The sequence below is a fragment of the Primulina huaijiensis genome, unplaced genomic scaffold, assembly GCF_012295235.1.
Source record: "Primulina huaijiensis isolate GDHJ02 unplaced genomic scaffold, ASM1229523v2 scaffold29509, whole genome shotgun sequence".
In the NCBI taxonomy this organism is placed as follows: domain Eukaryota; kingdom Viridiplantae; phylum Streptophyta; class Magnoliopsida; order Lamiales; family Gesneriaceae; genus Primulina; species Primulina huaijiensis.
The window spans coordinates 285,627-299,410 of record NW_027357014.1 but is presented as its reverse complement, the minus strand read 5'-3'; the positions used below and the strand labels follow the sequence as shown (position 1 = coordinate 299,410).

Here is a 13,784-nt window from a genome sequence, read left to right as displayed (position 1 = left end):
TTATTATTATTATTATTATTATTATTATTATTATTATTATTATTATTATTATTATTATTATTATTATTATTATTATTATTATTATTATTTAGTAACATAGTTTAGATAAGAGATCAAATAATTAATCGATTTGTGTGGCAACATTTGGTTGGAAGCATTAGGCAAAATAAATTAGAAGGCGATGTCGTCCAACATTAATATATTTACAGAGTTTCTTTCGTTAAGTCCAAATTATTAATTATTATCAAAATTCTGTGAGACACGATGATGCATGGATCACTCAGCATTACTATTTCAAAGATTCCTTATTATGACTGGTCGCTGCCGACTCCTCTTGATCTTACAACACAGTTTTGTTTATATTACTACGTATCATACCATTTCAAATATATTACTTTATAAATTTTTAATTTGAAGTCATATTCTTTATTTATAAAATAAATTAGACTACTAACTAATTTACGATCATTGACTATTCTGATTTTGGGCTGTCTCTGGATCTTATCTTCTAAACAGATTTTTTTTTGGGAACCTTCTCGTTTAAACGGGTTCCCTCAGGTATAAGAGGTCATTCCAAATATGAGAATAATCTATGAGTGACGGCATGAAAAAGTCTGTGAGAGAGAAGTGTTCAGAAAGAGCAAAGATCAGGATAGTCTATTTTCTTTACATTTCGTCTTTGAATTAAATCTCTCTTTATAATAGCACACCAATGTTGCCTATACATGTATTTTTCCCCACCGATCATAGACCCAACCACAAGACCCACGAAGCAACCCCAGTTGAAGCCGGCTCCGACCCTTACATTTTCATGGTCTTAAAACAAAATATGAAGCAGGCCGACTCAAACAATTCATGCCGTTGGTGTTATTTGACTTGGGAAACATTTCTTATTCCCCGACACAAACTTGATTTCGTTAATGGAAGTGAATATTTAATGTCTCAATCATACACTGCACCGGCTATGTGTACCACTGCCACCATTGGTCAACAACTAGTCATCTTCAGGTCCTTACATTAATATTCACAATAGTTTGGCTGCATCCTCTTATTCGAAATATAAAAATTTAAAATTTAGTGTGATTTGTTCGACTATGTGTAATCTTTTATTTTACTCGATTTCATGGCAAGAGTTTGAATGGATGAAAAAGAATAAGTTTTTATATGGTCAGGTCAAAACAAAATGCTTGATTGGTCGAAAAGTAGACCTTTATCCTACTTATTGACGACCCAGATCGCTTCAATCGCAGATGTTTACAGCTAACATGTTTTTTCATGTGGTGAAAATTTTTAACTGGACATGTAGGGTATGACAAAAGAGTCTTTTTTAGACTTCTAAACTCTTTCACTGGATAAGAAAAAAGTAATTTATACCTCGTTGATCATGAATTTTCTGCCACATGTGAACAGGCAGAACAGCTAGCCAAGATTTTTGAGTACTCACTGTTGATGTATTATTTTCTCACATTTAAGTAGCAAGAAAATTTTAAAATTTTTGTTTTGAAGTTCAAAACGTTCTTTGGACGTCATATGATTTAAATCATTCACAAGGTATTGTAGAATAATTTACCTTCGCGTATATAACGTCGGTTCCAACTATTCTGGAGTTTAAACGGAGATAGTCCTTCTAATAAATCCTTATGAACGAATCTTCTTCTTTCTTCAATCGTCTATACAGGTCTATGATCCGAAAATGGACTCCTCGTATAGATCTAACTAGATATGTAAATGATATTTAGTTAGTATATTCTAAATTTATTCAATAAATAATTGTGAATTCATTATAACATCGACCGAAGATCACACATCGACGATGTATCGATGATACAAATCTTGTTCATATAGTGAAAATTTCGAATATCAAATTTTTTTAATGATCTATTTTTTTGCGGCTGTCAATTTTGTGAACCTCTCAACTAAAACTGATAGTTCCACTCTCTTCATTGATTAGCAGTTAAGCTAACTTCAACAAATTTCATTGCATGAAATCAACTTATAAACTCCATTATAAGCAATTTTTTTGATCTCCATCAAACTATAATTGTCAAATTCAACTCCTTGAATTCGACTATATATTTAATAAGGAATACAGAATCTGATACTTGTGTGATCCTCAATGATTCAAGGATATAGATAGTCATGAGTTCATAACTTAATGTGATTCAAAATAACATTTATTCTGATTTGGGCTTATCCTATTTAACTCTATTTTTTCATCAATCCATTGATCAAGAATATCAAAACTCAAGTTTGATTGCACTTATCGGCTCATGGTAAGAGCGTCTATTAGAATCATCCCGTTATCTCCTATATATAAATGATAGTGTATGCAAGAACCTTAAGTTATGATTAACATATAGTACGGTCCCTCCAACTCATATATCTCGATCGAATCTGCAATAATTGGTATATTGAGAATTGCAAATGAATTCGATAACGATGTGACATATTTTTTTAGTAATGATAGTGACGTAGTATGTGCAATTGAGGAAACACTTTTCCAAAATGCACACGTTTACTCTGACAATAGATTATTTGCAGTATTAACTCATCAGATCATATATGATATCTTCACACATAGGTGAGAGGCTAATCGCCAAAAAGCAATGCATTGACTCCTATGTATTTCGAAACTACACTCAACCTCGCCACTTGATGACAATCAATGGAGTTGGTAAGCAGATCAAAGTGCAGTGCTGGTACGTATAACCTCCATGTTGTCTCGGGTCAAAGGACTAATGATGTCCAACCATAATCTTTACCTTTATTTTAAGTGGCTGCATCGACTAGGAACTTGTTTAGAATATACAATACGCTTGCTGATGAGTTTCATGATCTTACGTTGAGAGTCAGACCTCATGGTACCATTTGTATATTTAAGGACTTTATCTACGCAACATGCATGAATATACAAATAAAATAAATGTCATAATTAATACTCACTTCCAGATTTGGACAAGAGCTATTTTCAAACTAAATTGCATATGTTTCGGTGTATTAGAATTTTGGTGTATTTGTACTATCTACTTTGAAGTAATACAATTTTGATTTTAGAAAAGAGAAAAAAAGAGGGAGAAATGTATCATAATAGGCCTACTCGTTTCGTTTCAAAGAATGTTAAAATTATGAAGATTAAGCTTGTTCCAAATACAGTTGGTAACCAACTCCATTTTTTAGGGTTAAAAAAGGTGCAGTTTCTCCATTGGCTGATCCCAATTTGATGTTTGACATGGCCCGTAGCCTGCAAGATTTATAAATATGACTTCCATTGTATAGACCTATCCCATTGAAACCCTTCGCTTTCATGATAACTTCTCTAGTGTTCGATGTGTTTTTTTCTGCGTTACATTGCAAATAACGTATCAAACACTTGCAACAATTAATAATGGCAAGAACTGCTGAATGTAGAGTGGAAAATGAGAAGGGTTGTGGTTTTCTGAGCTCAATCCTTAATTTAAGAAGCTTGAAACCAAGAAAATCAATCCTGGACTCCTCGGATTTTGCTAAACCTCCTTCAGGAAAACCCCTGATAAACCCGACACCTTTACAACATCAAGAAACCAGAGTTCCAAGTGCCACAAGAATCCAAATGCTGTCCCCCGGCGGTTTGTGCTCCCAAAGAACGTCGCAAGTAGTGAATTTATCCTACTATGAACAGATGAACAAAGAACCGGTTTTCACCTCAAGTGACTTGAGTCTCACCGTTTCTAGTGATCAGCCGAAATTCAATGCAAATGGAGGCATGTATCGGGCTTCCACAGGTAACGTCATGCTCATTGGCCATTTAGGTAACCTGAAGCGACATGCTGTAGAGAAGTCGTTAAATGGCGATAAAATGGTTACTAAGCATGTTATCAATGGTACTGTCATGAAGAAATCGGCACAAGCTAGCCATGGGTTCGGGAATGTAGTTAGAAGTTGCGCAAATAAAATGGATTCGGATGCTATGAAGTCCCTCGGAAATGACAAATATAAGAAAGGGCAGTTTGAAGAAGCATTGGCCTTATACAATCAAGCAATTGCTATTGATCCATGCAAGGCTTGCTATTATAGCAACAAGAGTGCCGCATTGATGGGATTAGGCCGCCTTTTAGAAGCCATCGTCGAGTGCAGAGAGGCGATAAGAATCGACCCTTTGTATCATAATGCACACTATCGTCTGGGGAAACTGTATTTGAGGTTATACATTTTATTGATATTTATTCAAAATATTTGAATGTTTTAATTTTTATAGCTTAACTCGCCCTTCGTGTTCAGATTGGGAGTAGCAGAGAAAGCTATCTGGCACTACAAGTCATCGGGACGGAAGGCTAGCTTCGAGGACTTCACTCAAGCCCAAGCTCTAAAGAGTTGTGTTGATAGGTGCAATGATGCGCAGAGGCTTGGAGATTGGAGCAAATTGCTTGATGAGAGCCAGGCTGCGTTATCCATGGGTGCAGATTCAGCTACACAGGTTACACAGAGCTTCCCACTTTCTATATCATGTCTCGAGATTATAAACACGAACAAAGAAATAGTAAATCGTGTGAATGAAGCGATATTGATGGTCCCAAACTTGAAACTTAGATACACTGATATACAATTAATAAACCATTGTTATTTAACATTGTAGTATCCTGCAAGCTTTTCTCATACACATTGTCACAAAATGCACTTGGCTTGGCTGATATAAATGTAGATACACGCAATGAAGGCGGAGTCTCTGCTGAAACTAAAGAGACACGAAGAGGCACACTCTATCATTCAAAATCAACCGAGTTTCCACATTGAGCTCAATATCAAGTTTTTTGGCTGCTCTGCTACGGCTGGTTTACTGTTAGTTCATGCCCTCGTTTACATGGCTAATGGCAGGTTAATAAATTCGTTTTTAATCCAATTTCGTTTACTTCGTGTTTAATTAAGTACTATCAAATGATTTCGAACACTCTAATCTATTGACAGGTTTGAGGATGCTGTGACTGCTGCTCAACATGCAATGAAACTCGATTCCAGTAGTAAAGTGAAGTCGATCTTCGAAAGGGTGAAGTCCGTGACAACAGCTAGATTAAACGGTAACAGGCTATTTAAGACATCCAGGTTCACAGAGGCAACGTATGCATACACAAAAGGACTGGAGAATGATCCATACAACTCCATTCTACTTTGCAATAGAGCCGCTTGCTGTGCCAAGTTAGGACAGTACGAGAAAGCGGTCGAAGATTGCACGGAATCCCTCAGTGTCCGACCGAATTACAGCAAGCCCAGATTGCGTAGAGCCCATTGCAATGTCGAGGTAATCTCTCTCTCTCTATCTCTCTCTCACCAAAATACTAAATTCTATCAACTTCAACGGAAAATATTCTGATTTCCAGTTTCATGGTAATTTGAAATTAGTTGGAAAGATGGGAGGCCGCGATTGAAGATTTTGAGGTGTTGATGCAACAAATCCCTGACGACCAAGACGTGAAAACCGGGCTGTTGAAAGCAAAAACGCAGCTCACTAATAATATATCACACAATATTAGCACAGAGGCGACAGATCTTGTATTAGTATCAGGAAACAAGAATTTCACCTACTTTTTATCTCAACCGGGTAAATTATTATGCAATCTCTTCATTCTTAAATTTATTTGGACTAATTACAGAAGCATTGTTGGTGTCGTTGAAATTGCCAAATAATTACCAGAATTTGTCAAGTAATATCTGTCACTCAAATTGCAGGGTTATGTGTGGTGCTGTTCTGCAGCAAGTTAAGCAGCAAGCAAGACTTGCAGCTGTTGCAACACGTTTCCCGAAAATTCCCGTCTGTCAATTTTCTCAAGGTTAATTTTTTCTCTGTTCTTCTGCACATATGCACCACAAATGATAGAACACACATTATCTAACGTGGATGCTCACATGAAATCTATTCAGACATCGTTTGGTGTAAACGATGAAACATCACTTTCTTCTTTCGTTCAATTTTTTGTTCAAATTCTATAAAAGATTAAAATTATTATATATTTACTCATCGTACTTATATCATAAACACTGTATTTAAAGACTGGCTAACATTTATAAGATTTCAGGTTGAAATCGAAGACAATGCAGGCATAATCAAATCACAAGGTGTGAAGGCCGTACCTGTTTTCATAGTATACAAGAACGGTTCAAAAGCAAAGGAAATTCCAGGAGACAGAATAGATTGGTTGGAAAGACACATAAACTTGTGTGGGCAACAGTGATTGGGCCTAATAATGAACAAGGCCGGCCCACATTGTAAAATTAATTGGGCTTTCAGGAGAGTCTGTTGGATATATTTTCATGCTTTTCTATGTGATAATAGTTATTTACTAATTCCATCCATCAACATCACTTTGAAAAAGTCCATTGATACATACATACATATATATATATATATATATATATATATGAACATCCCCTGTAAAAATAAAGGTAAAAAAAATTTTTAAATTAATAGCATTCTTAAATTATCACAGCATGTGTCAGCCACTATGTTATAGTTGATTAATTATCTATAAAGTTTTAAAATTCAAACAAATATTGAAATGCCAACATTTTTTTTATAGGTTGGTATTTTTAAAGCTCGTGAATTTTAAATAAATTCACCTATTCATCTTATGGTCTGTTTTTTAAAATCTCTAAAATACCCATATTATTTCGACAATATTCATTAATATTATGGGATAAAAATAAATTTATATAAAAATGTTTTCTAAATTTTTTTTAAAAAAATAATAAATTTTATAGTTACACTTGACTAGTTGACCCACCATAGTCTAAAAAGTGGCCGGTGGTGTTGTAAACTTTTTATAACATGATGATAACTTCACCACAAGTATAATGAACCAAATAAACAATTTATGCAACCATTTCATTCACTTGGTCGGTCTATGGAACTAAATTAAAGAAAACGTTTTGGTATGATTTTCATTCTTAGAAAAGGCAAAAAATTTGTGAGACGGTCTGACGAGTCAATTTTATTAGACATATCTTTTACTTGCATCGTAAAAAAAATAATTATTTTTTATATTAAAATTATTATTTATTATAATAAATATGAACAGTTGACATATAGGAGAAAGAAAATAAGAAAAGTTTATTGCTATATACAAATGTACCAATACAATTTCAAAACATAGAGATCATATATCATGTTCTTAAAATCTAAACACAGAATAATAACAAAATAAATCCAGTTCACAACAATTATTCATATAATATCAACAGAAGTTATATTTAAAAGCAAAAAAAGAAAACAAAAACAACCCAAATAATTGAATTAGGACGTACGATCATCATCATCATCAAATTTATATCTCATCTCTTCCAACTGCGACTTCTCGACAGTAAATCTCCGATTCCTCCGACGACCCAGGTTTCCTTTACAATATCAGATGAAAATTTCGACAAATCTGCTCCATACGCCATAACCACTAAGCTTTCTTTACTCTCTGCGATACCTGTTTTTTCACATTTCTCTTCACTTTCGTCTTCTTTTTCCTCATCTTTTTCCTCTTCTTCTTTCTCTTCTTGCCAGCTTTTTGCCGGAGCCGATCGACACCGCATTAGCAACAGCGCATTGGATGGAGGCGCGCAAGGCGGTGCTTCATCATCATCTTCCATCAACTCTTCATCAAACAAAGATTTGATTGTCTTTCTTTTGCTTTCTTTAATTTCTGTGATCAGTTCTTTACTTCGATCAGTATTTTGCTGTAAAATCATAAACCATTTGGAGAAGATCGTTCTGGATTCATCATTCTCGTCGCACTGATCATTCATTTTCCCAGTGCTTTGAATGTTCTTTTCTCCATTCGTGCACTCTGCATCTTCGAATTGATCTTCATCGTCGTCTTCATCGTCATCGTCTGATGTTATCTCAGCCGAAGGAAACGACCCGAAGCACCTGAAGTCGAACCGGAGACTGCGCAAGCATGTCAAGAATTGCATAACATCTTTCTTGAACCCCAGCGCATCCATCCAAGCAGCTCTTTTTTTCTGCTTCTTGTTATTGTGCAGCCTCTCAATCTCTTCCATAACCGACTGCCAGTTCTTGCAAGAGCTGGGCTTTGGCCGAACTTTGATTTGCCCCGCACAAGTGACCTTTGGGGATGTGGGCTCCGATATATCTGAATTAGTAGGCTTAGTCTTTGCCCAAAAGAGTGGGCTGGCGTGGCCGCGGGCGGCGGTAGTAGTGCCGCCACCACTAAGTCTCCTCATGTGACGGCTTCGGTTGGGCCGGTGATTGTGGCAATTTCTGGAATCCGATGGCCTTGCCGGGCTACAGATTGGTTTGGGCATCAGAGTCAAATGAGCTCTAGACGGAAAACAGATGAGTAAATCTGCGGAAGGAGGCCCTTTGCCATCTCTACCACCTTTCATGGTGTAATGTTCCTTTACCTTTAGTTCCTCGGTAGTTTTAGATCTCTCATATTGATTTGAGTTTGGATGAGTTATATTAGAAGGAAACGAGGGGCCACCACCCGCCCAAGCATATCATTAACATCACTTAGTTAACCCGAAAAAATGGAGTAATAATAAAGCATAGATAGTATAGTATACTTCATTTATATATCAAAAGAAGATTAGTTTTTGATTTTGCAAGAAGTACTTCATATATATTATGGGGCCAGTTTTCCTCAGTGGCTTCTTTTTAAAAAAAATTGACACAACTTTTCGCTCTCTCTGCTTGAAATGGGGTGTCACAAATCACAAGCGAGTGGCCAATTTAATTTCTCGGCCTCTACTTTTAGCCAAACATATATTAAATAACACGGATAGGGGAGAAGTAAAGTTGGTGCCCACGAGCCTATCAATAACTTTGGTGAGCCCATGCCAGCCAGATAAAAATTCTCAACCTATGATGCCACTGCCCCCCACATATATAAAAGTTGAAACTACCAAACAAAACCCATTGTTATTAATAATGCGTATGCTTTATCCTATAATTAATTATACTAAATTTTTCCATTAAAAAAATAAAATAAGATCGGAATTCTAGTGGAGATAGATATATATACACACCGAAAGTGATCACCAATTTGAAAAAGTTTTAGTTAAATTAATTAAAGTGGTTAGTAGGACATTATGAAGGGAGTTGGGCACTTGAGAGCATATCGTCCAAAACGGGCCCTCCATTATCACCGCAAATTGCTATTACGAAATATTATATATTCCTCATCAACTTTCCTTTCAAGTTGCTTCATCAACTTTTATTTTCAAGACTCGGATTTCTCTACATTCTCGAATTTTAAAAATGGCGACTAACGAACTACATGTCAATAGTAGAATTTTAAGCTGATGGTGCCACATGCATGCATCATCACAATTAAATATTAACAATTTGATTATTGATCTCCCTTTTAATATTTGCTTCACATCAATATTAAAGCAGTCGCTAATGATTTGGAAGTTAATTATTCAATCAATGAGTTCATTTCTGCATCTTTTCTTCGTCATTCTCTATTTCTCTCTGTTTCGTACATCATTAGTTTTTTTTTTTATTTGAGTATTTGATTTTTAAAGTCTAAATAATTTCTGCTATATATATCCATGTAAGAAATAAAACATGACAAAAAATTATCGGTCTTGCTAAATTTGAACATCCCATAAATAATTTTACTAACTTTTTTTTAAAGATGAATTTTACTAACTTTTATATATAAGTGGTCCTTATTGTAATATAAGGTTTTGGAACCATAATTAATAATAATCATAATTTGGTGTTTAAACTTAACAAAATCTATCAATGGCATATCATATTAATTATTCATAAATATATAAACACATATATACAATATTTTGTCTCTCAACTTCTATGATTTTCAATAATTTTTTGGCCAAAAATCCTCGCTATATATGTTAATATTTATTTGATAGAGTAACGAAACTTTCTTTCAGGATAGCGGCAGATTCCTAACTAAACCCATGTCGTGTGGACCTATACAAATATTAGGAAAAGACTTGAAAGTTGAATTTAATGCATAAAGGGTGTAAAGTTTCAACTTAGTGCATGATCTTTTGTCTTTGCTTCTTGTATTAGGCTTGGCAGACAAATTCATTGATGGAGGAAATCCAGAAGTTGAGTTTTGGAAATATATATATATATATATAGTTATGATATGTTGTTAACCCATCATATATTTATCTTTGTTTATCGATGAAATGACACTCATTTATTAGTTGTGATGAAATATATCCAAATAATATATTATTGGATCAATTATAATTATTAGAATATATTGTCTAATAATAAGGTTAGGTCTTTGGTAGATTACTTTAATAATTGGCGACAATTTTAGAAAAGTGTAGCACTAAAGCTTAAACACCCTTTCATGGAAAGATTCGTGCTTTATATACGCGTCGACATAATAATGCCCTTCACACTTTCGATATGCGTAATCTGATGCAATTAATTAATTTTCCTTTACAGAAATCCAAGTCTTCCAAAATTTGGAAGCTTTATAAGTAATTTCCAATTTTGAGATATTCCTAAATTGATATTCCCATAAATGATTAATTGTGTTTAGTAAATCAAAAAGATATAAATATAATGAGAAACAACATGTTCGCATGAACGTTTGCAAAACTTTATTTGGACATAACCTCTAACTTTATTCTAAATAGATTAATTTGATGGGATCATTTAAATATTTTTCAACCACCACTTTGATAATTTTGAAAAATACGAATAGTTGAAGAAATATATTTGATTTTCCAAGAAACTGAATGCTATCGATTCAAACAAACCTAAAAGGGTATGTAATATCCATGGCTTTATTTATAATAATATGTTAATCCATCTCCGTCTCTACATATATATGCATATTTTTTTTATAAGTAACCCAAATAGATTCTGACTTACAAAATTGACACGTGAAACAGTTTCACAAGAGTTTTTGTGTTCATAAAAAATAAAATACAATCCAAATTTGGAAAATTAAGAAGGAAGCAAATCATGCACGACCAATCGTTTGTAACATTATGCCAAATACAATTCATCCCCTTTTCATTTCTTCCTGAAGTAGGCCACATGTTCGGTCATCTCATTTCAAATCAAAGTATCATTTGCGGTTTTAAATCAATGGCGGACGAACACATGTCATTTTTATTTTAATTATTATTATGTAGAATACATTGTATAATAAAGTACTTCAACTCATTCTTCATATATCCATATCAATCAGTCGAACTTGAAATTTAGTGTTTCATGTATCATCTCCGATGAATTAGCTTGTTGTGTGCTTTGGCTTTTTCCTTGGATTTAGTTGTAGTAGTTACTCAAACAACTAAGTATTTGTCATTTCCATGCTGCAGAAGCAGTATCTGCTAAGACATGTCAACCAGAGTTTTTGAACAAGAACAAAAAAAAGGATCAATATTGCATCATTCGGTTTCCATAGACGATGTGCGGATCTTCTTGATTGGATTCTCTGGAGATTATGATAGAAGACAGAATCATTCCAAGGAATTCAGGTATTTGCTTATTCATTGGAAGCGAAGCGAGAAACTGAAATCTAGAAACTTAGAACCTTCACACATATCTGGTATGTTCACAGCTAAAGGAACAAAGAAGGATTTTGTTGCGGCTAACAACATTGTGGCAGAACACTTCAGCAGTACCAAAGCACCAACAAATTAGTATTCTAAATAAGTTGCAAGAAATTCTCTTTTGAAGATATACTCCCCTACAGTCGGTAGTAGGGCATCCACAGTTCTCTCTCGCGATCAGAGGAACACTACATTAATTGAAGAGAAAAGGTGATGAAATTCACTAAGAAGAAAATCTTCCTCCATCAGAATAGACTGTAGCTCACTTGAACGAAGTTTAGCTTAGGTTAACTGGTGTTAAACTTCATATAAAGGAAAAAATAACAAATCGGTATTCACGGCTATCTGAAGAAAAAGAACAAATCAAATTGATTATGTGCTCATTTTGAAAATGTTTCATCACGTCGTACAGCAATGACCTAACATGACGTCAAAATCTTTAAAATTTCTGGAACAACCATGAGGAACATCAGGCATACAAACTTGTTTTACCTCTGCAGTGTATTTTTAAAGTCCAACCATAAACATAAGTCTCCAAAGGTGTATTATGTGCTCGCAATGAACAAACTCCAAGATTTCAAGAACAGAGGTATATCATGTTCAGAACGAGTTTTGCTATCAATAAAATGTCTGAAATTTTTTCCATAAATGAGTAGAGCTACCGATAAAAATATTAATTTCCAATGAACATGAAATGAGCTACGACACCTCGGCTATAGAGGATGGTGTAAATCAAATCTAAATCAAGTCTGATGACAATAAAAACCATCTGTTTTGAAAGACGGGGTAACACATGAGAGATACTATTCAAGCTGTGGAAAAGCAAGGAACCTATTAGGTTCAATCAGTTCCCACCATAGGCACCAACACCGTCCCGGAAAACCACAAAAATGCTAATTGTTTCATGTTTATTTTATCTTTATCAATGGGTTCGTCTATGTATACTTTACCGAACTCCTTGAAATAAGGGGCAACAAATCTCTCAGAAAACTGAGCATTTGAGATCGTGCAAAGCACTCCAAGGCTAGGCCAATTTTCTATAAGTTTCTTCGTTTCCAAAATCCTTAGGACTTCAAGCCGGGGCTTATATCTCTTCTCCACGCTGTACATGAGTGAAACAGGGTAATTAACAATACTTGACAGATCGTACTTTCCAGAGGCCAGAAGAACCTCTTTTACCATCTTCATCTTCTCCTTCGATATGGTAAACGCCGGACATGAGGTCCGAAACATTTTCAATATATCAGTTTCAGAAAAACCCAAATCCCGAAAAGCCTTCAACTTGAGCTCCCAATTCACATTGCTCAATGAACGCACAATCCTAACAGCATAAATAAAACTTTTAGAGCTCCTACTGACTCCCAATTGATCAACCTTATCTACACATTTCCTTAAAACTTCTGGTTTATGTAAAAGAAATCTCGGAAAAAAGTATATATGATTCACAATCTGGTTCATGGGAATACCACAGCTCTGCAAGAATTTGACATTGGGCACCAGAGTCTTTTCCAAATTCATTGTAAAGAACCACCCAGAAACCTTCAAAAGCTTCGCCACCTTCGCGTCGGACCCCAAAAGACTCTTTAGCACAGATAATGAAGGGAGGACTCTTTTCTTTGCACTGTAACCCAAAATCCCAGGATCTTTTGAGATCATAATGGCAATTTCACTTTTCGAAAGGCCTAATTCCTGAAAAATCTTAATTTTAGGGTTGATAACTTTCTCGGTACTCGCCGAGAGCAAAAAAGGTCTACAGCTCAAAACTCTCTCCAATTGGGTTTTCGAAAATCCACTCTCTTTCAGGGTTGAGATAATTGAATCACATTTTTCTGGGTTGTGTAGACGAGTTAAATTAGAGGCGATTCGTGACGCCGTTTCGTGAGAGAATTGGTGCCTTTGAATCAAGTAATCAGAAACGGAAAGACTGTCTGGAGGTTGCGCTTCCCTTGAGGTAGAGAAGAAATGAAGGTGAGAAAAAGAGAAAGAAACATGGCGTAGAGACGCAGATGCATAACTTCTCGAAAGCAAGAAAATACGACTCCTGTATATCACAGACATCGTGAACAAAAAGTTGCAATTGTGTTCAAATCAAAGTACTTCGAAAAGATGAAATCACTAGCCTGCAATCGCATCAACGTAAAAGAAACAGCTCTCAGGTAGATTTCTATCAGAATGTCGATTAGGGATCTTCGGCTCTGAGGTGAAAAGACACGAAGAACTGGAGGGGCTGCGGCTCAACGTGTACAGTAAATTTT

General features: G+C 35.0%; 3 protein-coding genes across 3 annotated transcripts; 1 reads left to right on the top strand and 2 right to left on the bottom strand.

The window, feature by feature from the left end:
- Positions 1-3,241: 3,241 nt before the first annotated feature.
- On the top strand, positions 3,242-6,261 carry LOC140967912 (inactive TPR repeat-containing thioredoxin TTL3-like). Its single transcript, XM_073428697.1, has 7 exons — positions 3,242-4,179; positions 4,258-4,453; positions 4,679-4,851; positions 4,942-5,272; positions 5,374-5,572; positions 5,701-5,801; positions 6,048-6,261. The coding sequence occupies exons 1-7, from the start codon at positions 3,386-3,388 to the stop codon at positions 6,201-6,203; spliced, it is 1,950 nt and encodes a 649-aa protein (XP_073284798.1). The 5' UTR covers positions 3,242-3,385; the 3' UTR covers positions 6,204-6,261.
- Positions 6,262-7,058: 797 nt separating this feature from the next.
- LOC140967910 (uncharacterized) lies at positions 7,059-8,553 on the bottom strand. Its single transcript, XM_073428694.1, has one exon. The coding sequence runs from the start codon at positions 8,359-8,361 to the stop codon at positions 7,300-7,302; it is 1,062 nt and encodes a 353-aa protein (XP_073284795.1). The 5' UTR covers positions 8,362-8,553; the 3' UTR covers positions 7,059-7,299.
- Positions 8,554-11,122: 2,569 nt separating this feature from the next.
- On the bottom strand, positions 11,123-13,193 carry LOC140967911 (uncharacterized). The gene is made up of 2 exons (XM_073428696.1): positions 12,996-13,193; positions 11,123-12,850 (listed from the first exon to the last, which is right to left on the bottom strand). The coding sequence occupies exon 2, from the start codon at positions 12,760-12,762 to the stop codon at positions 12,370-12,372; it is 393 nt and encodes a 130-aa protein (XP_073284797.1). The 5' UTR covers positions 12,763-12,850; positions 12,996-13,193; the 3' UTR covers positions 11,123-12,369.
- Positions 13,194-13,784: the final 591 nt, after the last annotated feature.

Coding starts and splice junctions, on each gene's coding strand:
- LOC140967912 (XM_073428697.1), top strand. CDS start 3,386: ATGGCAAGAACTGCTGAATGTAGAGTGGAAAATGAGAAGGGTTGTGGT. Junction 4,180..4,257: donor CTGGGGAAACTGTATTTGAG/GTTATACATTTT, acceptor CTTCGTGTTCAG/ATTGGGAGTAGCAGAGAAAG. Junction 5,573..5,700: donor CTACTTTTTATCTCAACCGG/GTAAATTATTAT, acceptor CTCAAATTGCAG/GGTTATGTGTGGTGCTGTTC.
- LOC140967910 (XM_073428694.1), bottom strand. CDS start 8,361: ATGAAAGGTGGTAGAGATGGCAAAGGGCCTCCTTCCGCAGATTTACTC.
- LOC140967911 (XM_073428696.1), bottom strand. CDS start 12,762: ATGTTTCGGACCTCATGTCCGGCGTTTACCATATCGAAGGAGAAGATG.